Source organism: Sylvia atricapilla, chromosome 6 (assembly GCF_009819655.1).
Source record: "Sylvia atricapilla isolate bSylAtr1 chromosome 6, bSylAtr1.pri, whole genome shotgun sequence".
In the NCBI taxonomy this organism is placed as follows: Eukaryota; Metazoa; Chordata; class Aves; order Passeriformes; family Sylviidae; genus Sylvia; species Sylvia atricapilla.
Genome location: NC_089145.1, coordinates 6315130 through 6329880, shown reverse-complemented (window position 1 = coordinate 6329880; position 14751 = coordinate 6315130). Strand labels below are relative to the sequence as shown.

Below are 14751 nucleotides of genomic sequence, written 5' to 3'. Positions count from 1 at the left end.
TGGTTCTGTGGCTGTCTAAATGCAGGACATCCTCCTATTTTCTCAGCTGATGATTTTTCTCCACGTGGGCAGATGGAATAGAAGTGGAGTGCAGATGGAAAACCCACAGCCCACAAACTCCTCATTATAATTGAAATAGTGTTAGCAGCTCTTCAATTCTCATCTTCTCTTTAAATTATTTTGAGCATAAAGGATAAACTGCTGTTTTCAGAAGGCACAGCCAAAGTGATGGTATCTGTTTATAGCTGAGAACCTTCTCCTAACAATGTGACTTCTATTTTCACAAGTTTTATTAAAAATCCATAAATTGTTACCAGAAAGGACTTTAAATCGAGTATCTCTTACTTTAATTCAAGTATTACCTTAAGAAGAAAGATCAACAAGAAAATAACAGATCACATATATATGAAGGTTTAGAAGTCCCCACAGTTAGCTGTTTAAGGTAATTCATGGCTCCAGGTATCACTTTACCTGAGCTGCTTGGAATTATAGTGGGTTTATCTCTGCAGAACACCTGTGAGATAAGGGAGCTGCCAGTGATAAACTGCAGCAGGCAGCAAGGAGGTGATGATGCTGATGGCCTCTGGCTCACAGACCCACTCTGCATCCTCCCTGCCCTTTAGGACTGAAACCCCTCCTGGCAGCAAGGCATGGCTCAAAATGAGGGTGCCATAAAAACTAGTCTTGTCATTTCTTCAGGCTTTTTCACAGCATGTCCAGTCTGCTGGAGCTGGCTTTCCTAACCTTCTGACCAGTTGGAAAAATCCTAAAACGGCAAAATAAAAATATCTGTGGTGAAATAGCAGGAATGAAAAATAATAAGCATTAGAGGTCAAGCTTGGATCCCTGAAAAGTTGTATTCATCAATGGAAAAGTATTAAAATAATAAACTTATCCCTTAGCTATAAAAGAAAAACAAACAATACTTGAGACACCCAAGTGACATGGTTGGTAGGATTTACAAGCTCTCACACACAGAATAAATGAAAAAGTCAGCTAATTTGCTCCTGTTCCAGAAGCCTGGAGTCAGACTTGATAAACACAAATAGCCTCATTTGTTCCAAGTTTTGACCTGGTGCCTGACAAACCGATTACTAAACTGCACTGCTCCACCTCAGCTAGAAATGAACCTTCTAAACTGTCTCACAAAATGGTTTCTGTTACTTAAAGAGTGCATACGTGTTGCTGGACTGTTTTTTCAGCCTGCAAGAGTAAAGGCTTTTTCTCAGGGGGCAGAATTTATTCACGGGTTACACATCAAAAACATTCAGATGTTCAACCTGGTCATGGTACACATACACTACAACATAAATAATTTGCCTATATAATGCAGGGCCATAATCTCTCCTAGCATGCAGGCATGCTAATGATCTTACACAGGACAACAGAAGATGAAAGAAGAATATTTCATCACCAAAGACAATTTCTCTTTCCTGCATTAATGAAAGAAGATTATGGGAAGTCATCTTCTTAGAGTTTCCCTTTCATGAGAGAGAAAAGACAATAATCAGTTTTCATTAGGGAAGAACTTGTCCTTTCTCTGTACCACGTGACTTTCCTGTCCCATCCACCAAACATAGCACTGATACCAACCAAGTAACCACATGGGTATTGTCTACCACAAAGGTTTATAAAGGGCAATAGAAACACTCGAATTTGAGATGCGCCCCTTAAGGACCTACCCATGTCAAAAGATCTGACACATTTTATCTCCAGTTTAATGGCTTGCACATGAAAACTGATCAGGGTCTTCAAAAGTGACCATTTGAAATTGTTGTTTCAAGATAAAACTCAGCTTAAGCTTGACACAATAAAGAATTTGCAGAGGAAGAGAACGCTCCATTTTAAGTGCCTTGAGGAAGGCCTGATTCTGTAAAGTCCATCGATATCCCACAGCTCATCCAAAGGCACGTTCAGAGTCTTTGGCATAAGAGGCTGATCACCCAGGGAAAGGCAAAGACCATTTTGGCAGAGGATGAGGCACTGTGCCAGCATTTCTGATGCAGTAAAAGTGACTCCACCACACATCTGTCCCTCTGTGAGAGGCTGAATCTGCCTGTGACAAGGTCAATTTTGAGAAAGGTTGGTATTAAAAGATTATGCTCCCTCCATCCTCTCACTGAGGTTATGCTAATTATTTCAGGGGAGCAGAGGAATTCTTTGATCCTCCCAGTCCTCCTTCCCTCACAAGGTGACTCTGGCTGCCGGCACCAGCACCCAGAGGAACAGCCCAGCATATCCTAATTCCATAATTGTGGAATTAGCCGTTTTCAACCTTGAAATTTAACCCTAAGAAATTGACTATGCAGTAATCCACATAATCCAGGCCTCTACACCTGTCCCTCTTCCAACTAATCTCCCCACCCTTCACCGTGACACATCTTAATTTAGAGCCCTGCCTGCTAAGGTCAGTGTGTAAGTGGGTGCTCAGGAGTTGCAACAAGAATTTGTCACAGGGTAGGACCAATTGCTTTGTGAACCCTGCGAGGTACAGAACATACCAGCAGCGAGCAGAGCCTTTGCCAGCCGTGCACAAACCATCTTACAAAGGCTCTAGGAAGCAAGGAGGAGAAGGGATAGACAAATAAATAAATAAACACGTGTAGTGTAGCCCCGGATAATGTGATCTGCTGGTATTAAGTTTTCTCCTGAAGAGTTAAGTATATACCAGCTGCTCCACATTAAACCGAGCTGGCACTTTAAACCATGCAAATGAGCTGAGCTCCCATCCATTTCAGCCCTGGTGCTTTTAGCAGCGTTGCTGTCAATGATGCAAAGTACTGGTCAAACCAAGCCTTGCCATTTCAGCTGCTGCCAGGGAAGGTGGTGGCTCTGAGTGATGCTGCAGCTACTCACAAGATGGTTTGCAAGAGCCTCCTTCCAGCAGAGGTATTGTCTGTACGACCAGAACGTGCCCATGCGCGTGGAAAGCCGGGGCTTTTTATTTGTTGAAAAATCCGTTTATGGACGCTACTAAGAACCGCTGAAAAATGGTTTAAAATTCAACTGTTTGCCAGCAGAACGCTGAAATTTCAAATCTCTCTTTGCTTAACGCTGCACAATGAACACTGAGTGGATGTGACGGGTCACTGGCTCAGAAATGCTGACACAGCAGCCAAGGGTGGCATCAGTCCCCTCCACCATGTCCAACACCAGGGGACATTTCTCAGACTGTGAAGGAAACAGATGAAAAATTCGAGTTTATCCAACACAAACTCCTCTTCTGCTGAATCTGAGAGCACTCAGGAGGCAATAAGAGGGCTAAATCCTCCTTAGTTCACAGTGTTGTGGCCAAGAGATTAAGTTTCAGCACAAAGCTAAAACAGTGAAAGGAGAGTGAAGGATCTGCTATTAAGAAGTCAAGGAGCTCCACAGACTTTTTTTAAATTATTATTTCAGGTTCCTTGTTTACCTACTCAACAAAGGGAAGGTGGAATTCATTCTTGTGTTAAAAATAAGCTAAACTGCCTTGCTATCCAACCTGGTAAAACCAACCCAGTAAACCAAACCACCCCCAGGCATGACATCCCACCACACAATACTGTATCTGGTGGCTGCACCACCATCACTCCACATGGTCGAAACCCTACTAGGGGAAGGCCAAAAGGCACCTTACAGGCAGGAAAGGAAAATCTACATTGCTGCAGTGTGAGAAGCTGGTACCTGACTGCTTGGAAACAGGATCCTAGGCAACCACTTCTCTTCCTCTTGAAAAGCAGAAAGCGGTTTGATTCAGTGCAATAAGGCAAATTCATTACAATCCCCCTGGAGAGAGGCCCTGTAGGGATGCTGCTGCCTCCCATTCTAGCTCCACACTAGAGGTCCTGACTCCTTTTGGCAGCTTTCTTTGGCAGTGCCTATCTGGCACATTACCATGGAGGACCAGACCCGTGTGCTCCAGAGCCCATCCCGGAGGAGCAAGACACAGCAATGCCAAAAATACTCCTTCCCAAAATAATCCATCCCAGTTAAGCCCCAGACAAGTCTGGAATACATGTGGCTGTCCTGAGAAGCAGACTGACCCCTGGTCATTGAGCAAGAAAAGCAAAACCAATTTCTAAGCTATTGCATCAAATGGTCAATGCACATTTGATCCTGAGACAACACGTGACATTTTCTGATTAGTTCTGAAGACTTAAATATCCATAGATCTCTGGCAAATGGAGAATAATTTAGAACGGAATCAAATTCATCTTACCACACTGATCCATTAATTATTGTCTCCACCAGCTGCAAATCAAAGTTGCACATTGATCTTTGTGGATCAAAATGTCAGTATTGAAAGTACCTGTGGTTTCCAAGAGTGGACACGGCTCAAGTGGAGATGGCTAAAGAAAAAAGGAATCTGCTTCTAATATTTGTTTCAAGATTTACAAGTATAACAAAGTCTTAGTACCCATATTCACTGTAAAATATCACACAAGCTAGACCAGCAACATGAAATCCCACCAGGGTATTTTGTTCTACCAATAGGCAAGTATATATAACTAATAGATGGCAGAAAAAGACAATGTAATGATTTTTGGTCAGCATTTCCAGAATATAAGCCAATCCTGTTGGGGAAGATTCCCTCACTGCGTGAAACAAAAACGTGTTACTACAAGAGCCTTCATGACTGAGAATGTCACTCCATGAGACATAAAATACATAAAATTAATTACAATTCCAGCCTGTTGCTTGCCTCTCCACTTCCCCCAAGACCAAAGCACTAGTGTCCTCAGACAGCTCTTCCAGAAGATGTTCTTCCTAAACAACTCTGAAAACTCTAGCTCCTTTGGCCAAAAGGCCTTGTCAGCCCCGACAGTGTTATCTGGGAGATGAGGAGAAGATGCCAATGATCAGGGAAGTTGGGTCAGTCCTTTTGTTTGGAGAAAGTGTAACCAAGCCAACACCACCCCAGCACTGAGAAGAGCTGCTGCTGCTGAAACCAGAGAGTAAGCCAGCCTGCCAAGGGCTGGTTTAAGGTTTCTATTTATTTATGGATTCTGTATTTCATGAGAAGGCCTGGATATGCATAACTAGCTGGCCGTGTTCAGCAGGTGAAACAAACATCTTCATGTTTCTCCAGGGAGGCTCACAAGGCACTTTTGGTGGCTGTCGTTACATAAAGGACAAGACAGAAGAAATGGACTGTCGTGGGTTGTAGTTTAGGATGTATTCTATCACCATCTTCAGTTCACGGCCCGTCAATGCCTTGTGCATGACTCATAGAGAACTCCCTCCGGGAGTTATCTCTCTTTAATGGGCCATCAAGGACCTCCTCTACGACTCATCAACCCATTGTGAGATGCTCCGCCCAGGGGGAGGAGCCAAGCATTCTCACCTGGATATAAGCTGGGATTTGGGACAGTAGAAGCAGCTCTCACTCACTGGATTCCCAGAGGAGCGGAGCTACCAGACCTTTCCACGAGATCACTGCTTCAGGAAGACCACCTCACCTGGACTGCTTCCATCACCCTGATCAGGTTGTATTCTGACTCTGTCAGTGGGTTTTCTTTTTGTATTGTTGCATTTATTTTATTTTTTTTTTCCTTTTCTTCTCATTAAATTTAATTTCTGACTTAGAGCCTCTCACTTGGTTTGTTTTCAAACCACAACATGGACCAATATCAGTGACAGGACAGGTAAAATAAAGACATATAGGGAAACTCCTTCCAACTGTGAAAGAGAGGATAGGGTAGCTTTTAGCCACAGCTGTAGAGACCAAAAAAAAAAAAAAAAAAAAAAAAAAAAAAAAAAAACACCACCCACAACAGGAGAAGGACTTAAGGAAACATCCAAGACAAGGGATGAACACAAGCTAAAAAATGCAAGTAAACAAGACATTGTCAAAATATGATGATACAACAGTCCAAAACTCAACACAGACAGGGGGAAAAAGTGAATTTTCAAATACAGAAGTTGAATATTCTTTCCTTTCAAGCATTGTTTTCCCACACAATGCTTCCAATTTTTAAATAACCCGAAGTTAAAAATGAAATATAATCCAAGGATAACACACCTAAAAATACTTTCAAGAGGCAAAAAAAGGTGGAATCAGAATAAAACTTCAGATCTCAGCCTGTTTTAAAATAAGAAGTGACCTGTTTTCTCATTTATTTTAATAGGTGGTTTATTTGTTTTAAGTTTTAGCAGTTATTTCCATGCCTATGCTTTGCAAAACTGAAGAAACTGAGACTGTTTCCACAAACTATTTCAGAAAAAACAATTTACAGATAAAATTAGAGGCATACAACTAAGTGCCAAGTGTTTGACTGAATTCCAGTTCTTGGTGAATGGAAAACCAGCAGCTTCCTGTTACAAAATGTACCAACAGTTCATGTCTAATAATACACATAATATCTAACCATTTATATACTTCAAATATAGCTGTTTCTAAAAATAATATTAAAGCAGGGTATTTTTAGCCAGTGAAATTCTCAGGAGAATGAGATTCTACAAGTTTGCTGCAAGGAAAAAATAGATTAATGGATTAAAATTTTAAGGGCATCTCTTGATTTATACCAAAACAAAAGTAGAAGATTTAGCTCCAACCTTCAAGAAGGAAAAACAAATGGGAAAAAGGTCAAGAGAAGAACACACACCCTTTCATTAAAGGCCCATCTATTACCTAAGTCACAATGTATCTTCTTAAACAACACCTTCAATATTTATCCTGTTGCAAATTTGGAAAGTTCAAGCAAAATAATTATTGATTTAAGCATCTCCTTCATTTCTTCCATTTTGGTAAGAACAGGGAACTTGTAGGCATAGAAGCATTAAAATACTCTACAAATTATTCAGAGATTTAAATCTAGTGGTGAGACAATCTGAAAAGTGAAATTACAGAGTGGACAGTGTTTCTCAAGGACTCTTAAAAGCAAATTAAAGCTATTCCAATACCACCCTGAATTTCCAAACCCCAGAACTTAATCCCTGCTATCTCAATAAATAAAGATTTTCTTTCTGATACCCTCGGATAGGCAAGAAGAGCCCAAGTGGTGTTGGTCTCATAATTTTTTTATTTTTGGTACATCCTAGATACTGGAAACTCGTGAAAGGTTCATGATTTGTTTATCAGACCTTCTTTATAATTAGTTTTTTTTTTTCTTTTTGAGCACTAAAGCTGAGGTTCAGAGTCAGCAGATTTCAAAAATCGGTTGTTTTGTACTAATATCCTTGTACCTCTCTCTGCTTGGGTGTCACTATGCATCAAGTGTCACAGCAGAAGGTGATAACAATCACTTGCTAAAGCAGGGACAAAAAAGTGAGAGTGTTCACTTAAGAAATTCAACTTCATGGCGTGAACTAACAGTTTCAAGGACAGAAGGAGAACACATGGACACCATATGCATGAGCATTTTGAGCTGTTAACAAGTAGAAGCAAAGGAGGAAGATAATCTAGTATCAGGGGACTAGCTATAGAGCTGCAGACTTTCTGACCTTGGCTGAATTTTTTGTGCCTCAGCCATCCACTTAACAAATGTTCTCCAAAAAAATTAAGAAAATATCCCTACCTCTAAGGGGTGCTCTTAGGTTAAACATATTCAAAATTTCAAGTCAGATAGATTGTCACAAGTAAGAGGGGGGAAAAAACATTTTCCATATGATAAAAAAACCAAATGGAACTTTGAACAAGGTTACTTATGCAAAGTCGCCCATTGCATAGTCTAAATGAAAATCCAATGATTAAAGAACCTCCTGAATTATAGTGCAATGTTACACCTGTTGTTCAAATGCAGGGCTTTAGAAAAGGTAGCTCTTTATATGAAAAGAAAAATCACTGAAAAATCCAGGTTAATAACAACAATAAAACAACTTCGGAATGATTTTCTTGTTTTCTATCTGAGAACATTTCATCTGGAGCAACATCCCAACAATGAAATATTTTTTTGGTATGTATCTATGAATGTATCAACTGTAATCATAAACCCACTGTAATCATAAATAGAAGAAGAAGGATTTGGCTATTTAGTAGCCTCAAATTGCTTACAGTATGTAAAAGAAATCCATCATCATAAAGATACAGCACGGGCCTTTTTGTAAGAAGGTACTTAGGTACATAACTATAGTCATATGAATAAGCTCATTAGTACCAATTTCCAATTTACTTTGTGCTTCTGTATTTGGATAGCCTGAATCTACAGTTTTTCTTAGCTTCTCTCATCTTCAGCAAAATCTACCCTTCGTTCACATCCTAAACACGACCCCATTTGGTTTCTTCAACTGCAAAAAGCGATCTTTTATGTTGAAGTTGTCAGTATGATTGACCACATTTCTCATAATTTTGTTTGTAATTAGCTCAGCAGTCGCAGCGAGACCAGATTTCACACCACTGAGGCAGCTCATGCAATGGCACTGAAATCAATCCATGTTCATCTGACTTGAAATTGGGTGCAGATAAAGATTTGCATGATCCCTATATACCTTCTGCAACTATGAAACCCAGTAGCACACACAAAAATGGCTAATTCACTTGAGGAGGCATAATTTCTCTGCAACATGCCCCATTAATTTTTCTCTCTGTGAAGCTTCACATTAGCGAGAGGTTTGAACGGCTCCTGGTAAAGTTAATTAAAATATAGAAAAACAATAGAAAGATAGAAAATAATGAGTAATTCTGAACTATGTGGCTTCATTTGGATTGCTAATGGGCACAAGGGGAGTGAGGCAGAGAAGGGAAACTGCTAGCCCACAGATCATGTGTGCCTCATCAAACAGTTGATTTGAAGTGTGGAAAATACTGGAGGAAACCTACTAAGTTAATCAGTTTGAGAGCAGCCCACAGCTGACTGAAAAACTCCCTGGAACATGCCAGCAGTGTGCCAGCAACCTGGGAATGGCTATCCACTCGATTTATACCAGGGAGCTGTAACAGAGCTTCCATACCTCATCATCACTTGGCCTACAAAATGGGCAATGAGGAAAAAAAACCAGAGATGTTTTAACCTCAGCAGGTGTGGCAAATGCTTTTGGAGCACACCCCAGATGTATATGATCTTGACGAATTAGGAAAGAATCACTAGATGGGAAATCTAGTGTAAGACTAGAAAATAGGGACATCCCAGACCACCCCAGATCCAGGCTGCCCAACTCAACAAGATCTTCGCAAGTTGGGAAAGCAATATGAAGAAAAATCTAGCTGAGCAAGGTAGCTTGATTTCAGACAATGTTATCTAACCAGTTTTAAACTGATTTTTTTTTTTTTTAAGTGGGGCTATAGGGAAAATGAAAAGAGTTCTGTAGATAGCACAAGGAGTTGTGAGAGCTCTAGAAATCCTAGGTTTTGCCTAGTGTAGGGAAAGAGAAAAGTGAGGGAAAACATCATACCCAGTGAGCGCCTGCCTGCCATGTCCACCAGGAGAGGGCAACTGTCTGGTTTTTCAGCAAATTAATATTGCAAAGAAGTTTGCAAAGAAATACCAATTCCTACCCCCTCCCAGCCAAACTAAGTACAATTACAGGTAATTGCTGAACAAACACACTTTAAACCCAGGTTAAATAGATGTGTGTTAACTTGAAGTGTTTTAGTGGAAGGGTGGGACCAACCATTTAGCAAGGTCCTGGTTCCTTTAGTGCTGCTGAAGGTACAAACAGTGATTATTATTTAGGTTCTCTGGAGAAAGAAATCTAGAAGTTGGAGAATACAACATAGCAACAATAAACACAGTAATGAATCTGTGATATCCTTCAGTGACATTCACAATGACATGGCAGCAGACTGTATGCCTGCAGTGGCACCTTCCTTCTTCCATCTGCATGAACAATTACACCACGACCACAGACTCCTAATTGGTAATGACTTCTTTCTTAAATAACTAAATAACTTAAATAACGCAAATTTAGTAGCCAAACGCATCCAGCTTTTTCAGAACCACTGAGAAATACCATTTTGTAGATGAGAGATCACAATCTTGCTATCTACTCCACGGAAGTTTCTCTGGTAACTGAGTTAAATATTTCCAAAACAATTCTCTCTAACATGGGTAGTACAATTTATTGGCGGTGTTTTCAAATTAAGACAAAATAAGCACCAGTGCAACAGTGGGATACTGTTGTGCACAACATAGGGGATTTAATATGGAAAAATAGAGTGTGTGTATCAGTAACAGTAAAATAGGAATGATAAAATAGGAATGATAAAATAGGAATGATCATCAACCTAACATTTCTGACCAGCATTTACAATGGGCTTGATGCTAAAACCCTAAGACCTTTCTTTGGAAAGTGCCTCTGAAATACTCTGAAGTGTGCTTTTTATAAATTGCACAGCATTTTCAAAAACACAATACCCTTACAAGGCCTTAAGGCATAAAACTTCCAGTTACTATAAAATCCAGCTTACCCATGGAAAACCGTATCAAGAGGAACAAAATTAGCAAAACATTTAGAAGTTTTCACTGATACCACATTTGTGAGTGGCACATCTTGATTTTCAGCAGTACTTTAATGAAAACCACTTGCAGTGCTCATGTTCTCTGAAGAATCAGCTTCTAGAAAGGTACCACCTGCCACCAAAAAAGCTCATGAAGCTTTGCACTGGTGTGTAAGTGGCTTGAAACACGCTCACCCAGCATGAGAACATGGTCTGGTAACCCAGCAGAAGACTGGACTATGCTCTAGACACAGCCTCTTCTCCAGAATTATCAGTCAAATAAGCAACTAAATTTTGTATTATGTAGTGCAAAAAGGATCCACTTCAATGGGATTAAGAGCAACTCCCTGAAATACTCCCAGAACCAAGAGAATTGGTCCAAGTGACACAAACTCTCTCTCATTCTCCCTCCACCCATACAGCAGGATGTTCTTCCTTGTAGGCTGAAAATTCTGCATAGGGACCAATATCTACAGAAGAGAGGAGCCAAAACACTTGGCATTGGTCCAGCTTGTGGATCTAAACTCCAAATTCTAGTGGAAGAATATAAGTTCCTCTGTCACAGTTGATGCCAAGGTGCCTGCCCAATAAAATGGTGAGGGTTACCTTGGTACTTCAGATAAACCACACAGAGAAGAGAAGCAAGTGATCACCCTCAGATTCTCAAGATGCTCAGACCTGGTGCAGTGCTCTAGACTAAACCTTACCAGGGTTATTATCTGAAAGCACTTTTATACCTGCATGCAGCTGAAGGTCTTCCAAGATAAAAGTGCTTCTAGCTGCTGACATATCACCTGGCAGCTGTCCATCCATCCTGTTCCTCCTGCCTTGGCAGGGAGGAACAGCAGGGAAAGGAACAAACAGTGCCCTTGATACAACACATCTGGAAAATCCTCCTCTAGTTATAGACTGTAATTCCAAATTACCACCCTGAATGGCAAAACCCTGCATGATTTTGTGGGCAGAGGGATTAAAGCTGGATCTATAGGAACAACAAAAAATGACTGTGTTTATTCAAGATAACGGATAGTGAAAAAAGCCTCACTGGTTCACACCTTAAAAGGTGCTGGTCGTCCACTCAGACCACCAGCCAGAGGAGGTTACTGAGAAGGCAAAGCTTAAGGTTGCTGCTGCTGCTGCTGAAGTAATTAAAAATGTAAAATTATTTGACATTCCCTTAACCAGAATCACTCCCTGTTCAAATATAAAAAGCTAGCATCAAGACCCTCTTGTCATCAAGCTACAAAAAATGGGGTTTGTTCCACATCCTTGTAAGGGTTAAAACCACCATAGTGTTCCCCTTTACTGCTGCAAACTCTGGCAGATCTCTGTGAGCACAATCTGTTACAAGATGAGAAAGAATTTCTGAATAAGCACCACTTTTCCAGCAAGGTAGATTTCCATGCAGAAACCACGGCATGTGTGAGAGAAAGGGTAGCAGATAATGCGATTTTGCTGACGTTTCATGAGCACAGGGACAGACTCAGGCACAAGCAAGAGAGAGCACTCGATGCTCTTGTAAGGGCAAGATGTGATGCACAGGTTGGCCTCCCTGCTGCCACTATCCTGCATGGATGCTTGGCCGTCTCCTTTCCCTGCTCCCAGTCCCTCAGGAACTGCTCCAGTCAGATCTGTCTGGCCTGAGCAGCCCAATACGTCACCCTGTCTACCAGCAAGGAAAGTGCAGCACATCCTGAAATCAGGGCACACGGTCAAATATGCCCAATCAGTAGGCACACTTGTCTGTAGGGAACAGGGTTACCAGGCCACAGATTTCAGAATCTGCGTGGTAGGGATGATCCATTATTACTCGAAGAAGGGACAAAAAAAGAAAAAAAGAAAAAAAAAGAAGAGCCTCTGTCACCATTTCCCTCTCTCAGCGTAATGGTATCACCTTCCACCGGGCTCAGATATTGGCAGAAGCAGCATGTAATGTACATTGCTGTTGCCAAAACACATCAAAGGGCTGTACAGCCATCTCAGTAGCACAGCAATCAATTGTGCCTGCTGCAGCAGCCCATCTGCCCTGCTGCCCCCATAGCACAGGAACACCCAAGCTGTGCCCACGCCGCAGCGGAGCTCACCGGGGCACGGCAGTGCAGGGCAGCCCCAGCCACGCTGACAGCCTCACCCTGCCCACAGAAATTACACCAGCTGAGGAACGGGCTCCTCTCCTCCCTCTGCAGCAAGCAGAATGTATAAAAATACATTAGAAGACTGACACAGATTAAAGGGAAGCCTAAAATATGTGTGTTGATGATGTGCTGCATCTATGATGTCATGCACATACAGCGTTATACAGGCAATTCCAGTGAAGTGTTCATTTCCTACATAATCTGTTTAATTCAGCTGCACTGAACGACATGCATATTGTAACCTAGCATCGAGCACTGCCTCCCATTCACTCCCCACACAGCTACAGGCACAGAACACTCACACAACTAGTGCTCTGGTACAGTACATGACCGAACACAAAACACATTCGTGACAAGCAGCAATCCTCCCCCAGCTCAGGCACACCAGCCAGCCCTTACACTTAGCACCTACAGAGAGCACACAAAGAACACACACCACAAACAGCACCTCTACCATCTCCCTCCTGTAAATCCCCCCCAAGCTGAAGCAGAGGTGATGGGGAAGGCAGCCCAGGCAAGCAGCACACGCAGCCCCATCCTTCAGCACCCCACCATCAGCTCCATCGCGCTGACAGAATTACACATGCCACTGTGTGGAATATAAAACAACTGCAGACAGATGTTGGCACACACACACATGCACATCCCCTCTCCAGAAAACCTGCTGCATGCTCTCAACACAGAAAGAAATTCTCACGTACACCTCCCCAGCATTTGTGCCTGCTAACCTGTGTGTCAAATCCATTTTCTACCGAGCTACTCTTCCTCGCTGGGAGGCCATCTCCGGCGTTTTCTTGTCCATTGGAAGATTTGAGAGGGATCTGGCTGGAATACAATGGCTTCGTCACCTCCACCTTGTTCCCAAACTTCAGGTAACAGGGCTGTGGGATGGTCCTGGCCGTTGGGACATGCAGGATTGGAGCAGCGCTGTGTACGGGTTTAGGTAGTCCCGATTTCATTTTGGAGGCTACCAGGATGGCTGGCATTTTCTCTTTCTGCTTTCCTAACACGTTTCTGTCAGCAGCAGCAACAGCAGAGACAGCAGGCAGGGAGAGAGAAAATGACACTTTGGGGAAGCTGTTCTACTCCAAAGCAGCCTGGTTACTGCAGAGATCGCCAAAATCAGCTTAGAATTTAAAATCAACAATAAAACCAATTAAAACAAAAAAAAAAAAACCTTTAAGAAAAAGGGAAAGGAAAAAAGAAAAGAAAAAAAAAAAAAAAAGGAAAAAAACTCCGAAAAACACTACTTTCAGTCTAAAATATCTCCCAGCTTTACGCCAGCCTTCCACCTGTTTCCTCTAATTTTATTTTCAGTTCTTTATCACTGTCCTCTTTCTTATTTCTGCTGTGTAACTTGCTCCTTCCTTTCTCTGTCTGTGACTCCTGCAATTTTCTTGCCTGGAAATGAGAGACTTTCACTCCATTATCTTGTCACTGCATCTCCAAAGTGAGGCAGCCTTTGGAGAAAAAAAAAAAAAAAAAAAAAAAAAAAAAGAAGAAAGGAACCTGCTGCTGCATATGCTTCCCCTTCCGTACGTACTAGAGAGTGAGCGAGCAGGATTTCCAGCTTAAGATGTCTTTCTTCAGTCTTAGCCAAGAAGCAGATGTAGCTCAGTGTGTTAATGACTGATGCCCTTGGATACAAGCCTTAGAGAATCAAGCTTCTTAAGCCTAAATAGCTGTGAACAGGACAACGATGCCGGAGCAGAAGGAGAAACGTCCGTCCACCGACAGCGATTTTTTTTAAATCAAAACATGTCAGTGGCCACAAGATTTCCCGGCTCGCCTAGTGCTGAGCATAAAAACCGGGAGGTGGGTGGGGAAAAAAAAAAAAATTTGAAAAGAAAAGCGATTCAGCTGCGAGAGGGAAGGGAAAGCAGCCGGCAGCTCGTGTGCTCCCTCCCGCAGTGGAGCGACCCGGGGGGGCCGGCGGCTGCCCGGCACCGAGCGGGCAGGGCGGGCCCTGCATCGGTCCTGCCCGCTCCCAGCAGGCAGGAACAGAAAAAAGAAAAAGGAGGGAAAAAAAAAATTAAAAAAAAAAAAATTGTTCCCAGCAGGAACAAAAAAAAAAAATTATATATATATATATATATATTTATTTATATATATATATTTATATATATATAAAAAGAGCCAATAAATCGTTCCCTCTCTCCGCAAGGGGAGGAGCGGAGGGGACTGGAGGGATGCAGGGATGGATGCTCCGGGCGCCCCAGGGATGCTCCGGGGGGGCGCGGCACGGAGCTAGCCGCGGCCCGG

The 14751-nt window shown here is 42.1% G+C and overlaps 1 protein-coding gene across 2 annotated transcripts in view; it reads right to left on the bottom strand.

Moving 5' to 3' along the window:
• NAV2 (neuron navigator 2) overlaps window positions 1-14319 on the bottom strand; it is a 211122-nt gene extending 196803 nt beyond the window's left edge. For both annotated transcript variants that reach the window (XM_066320538.1, XM_066320539.1), the window contains exon 1: window positions 13218-14319. In XM_066320538.1, coding sequence (XP_066176635.1) covers window positions 13218-13475 — 258 coding nt within the window. In that variant the 5' untranslated portion in view covers window positions 13476-14319. The remainder of the gene's footprint in view (window positions 1-13217) is intronic.
• Window positions 14320-14751: the final 432 nt, after the last annotated feature.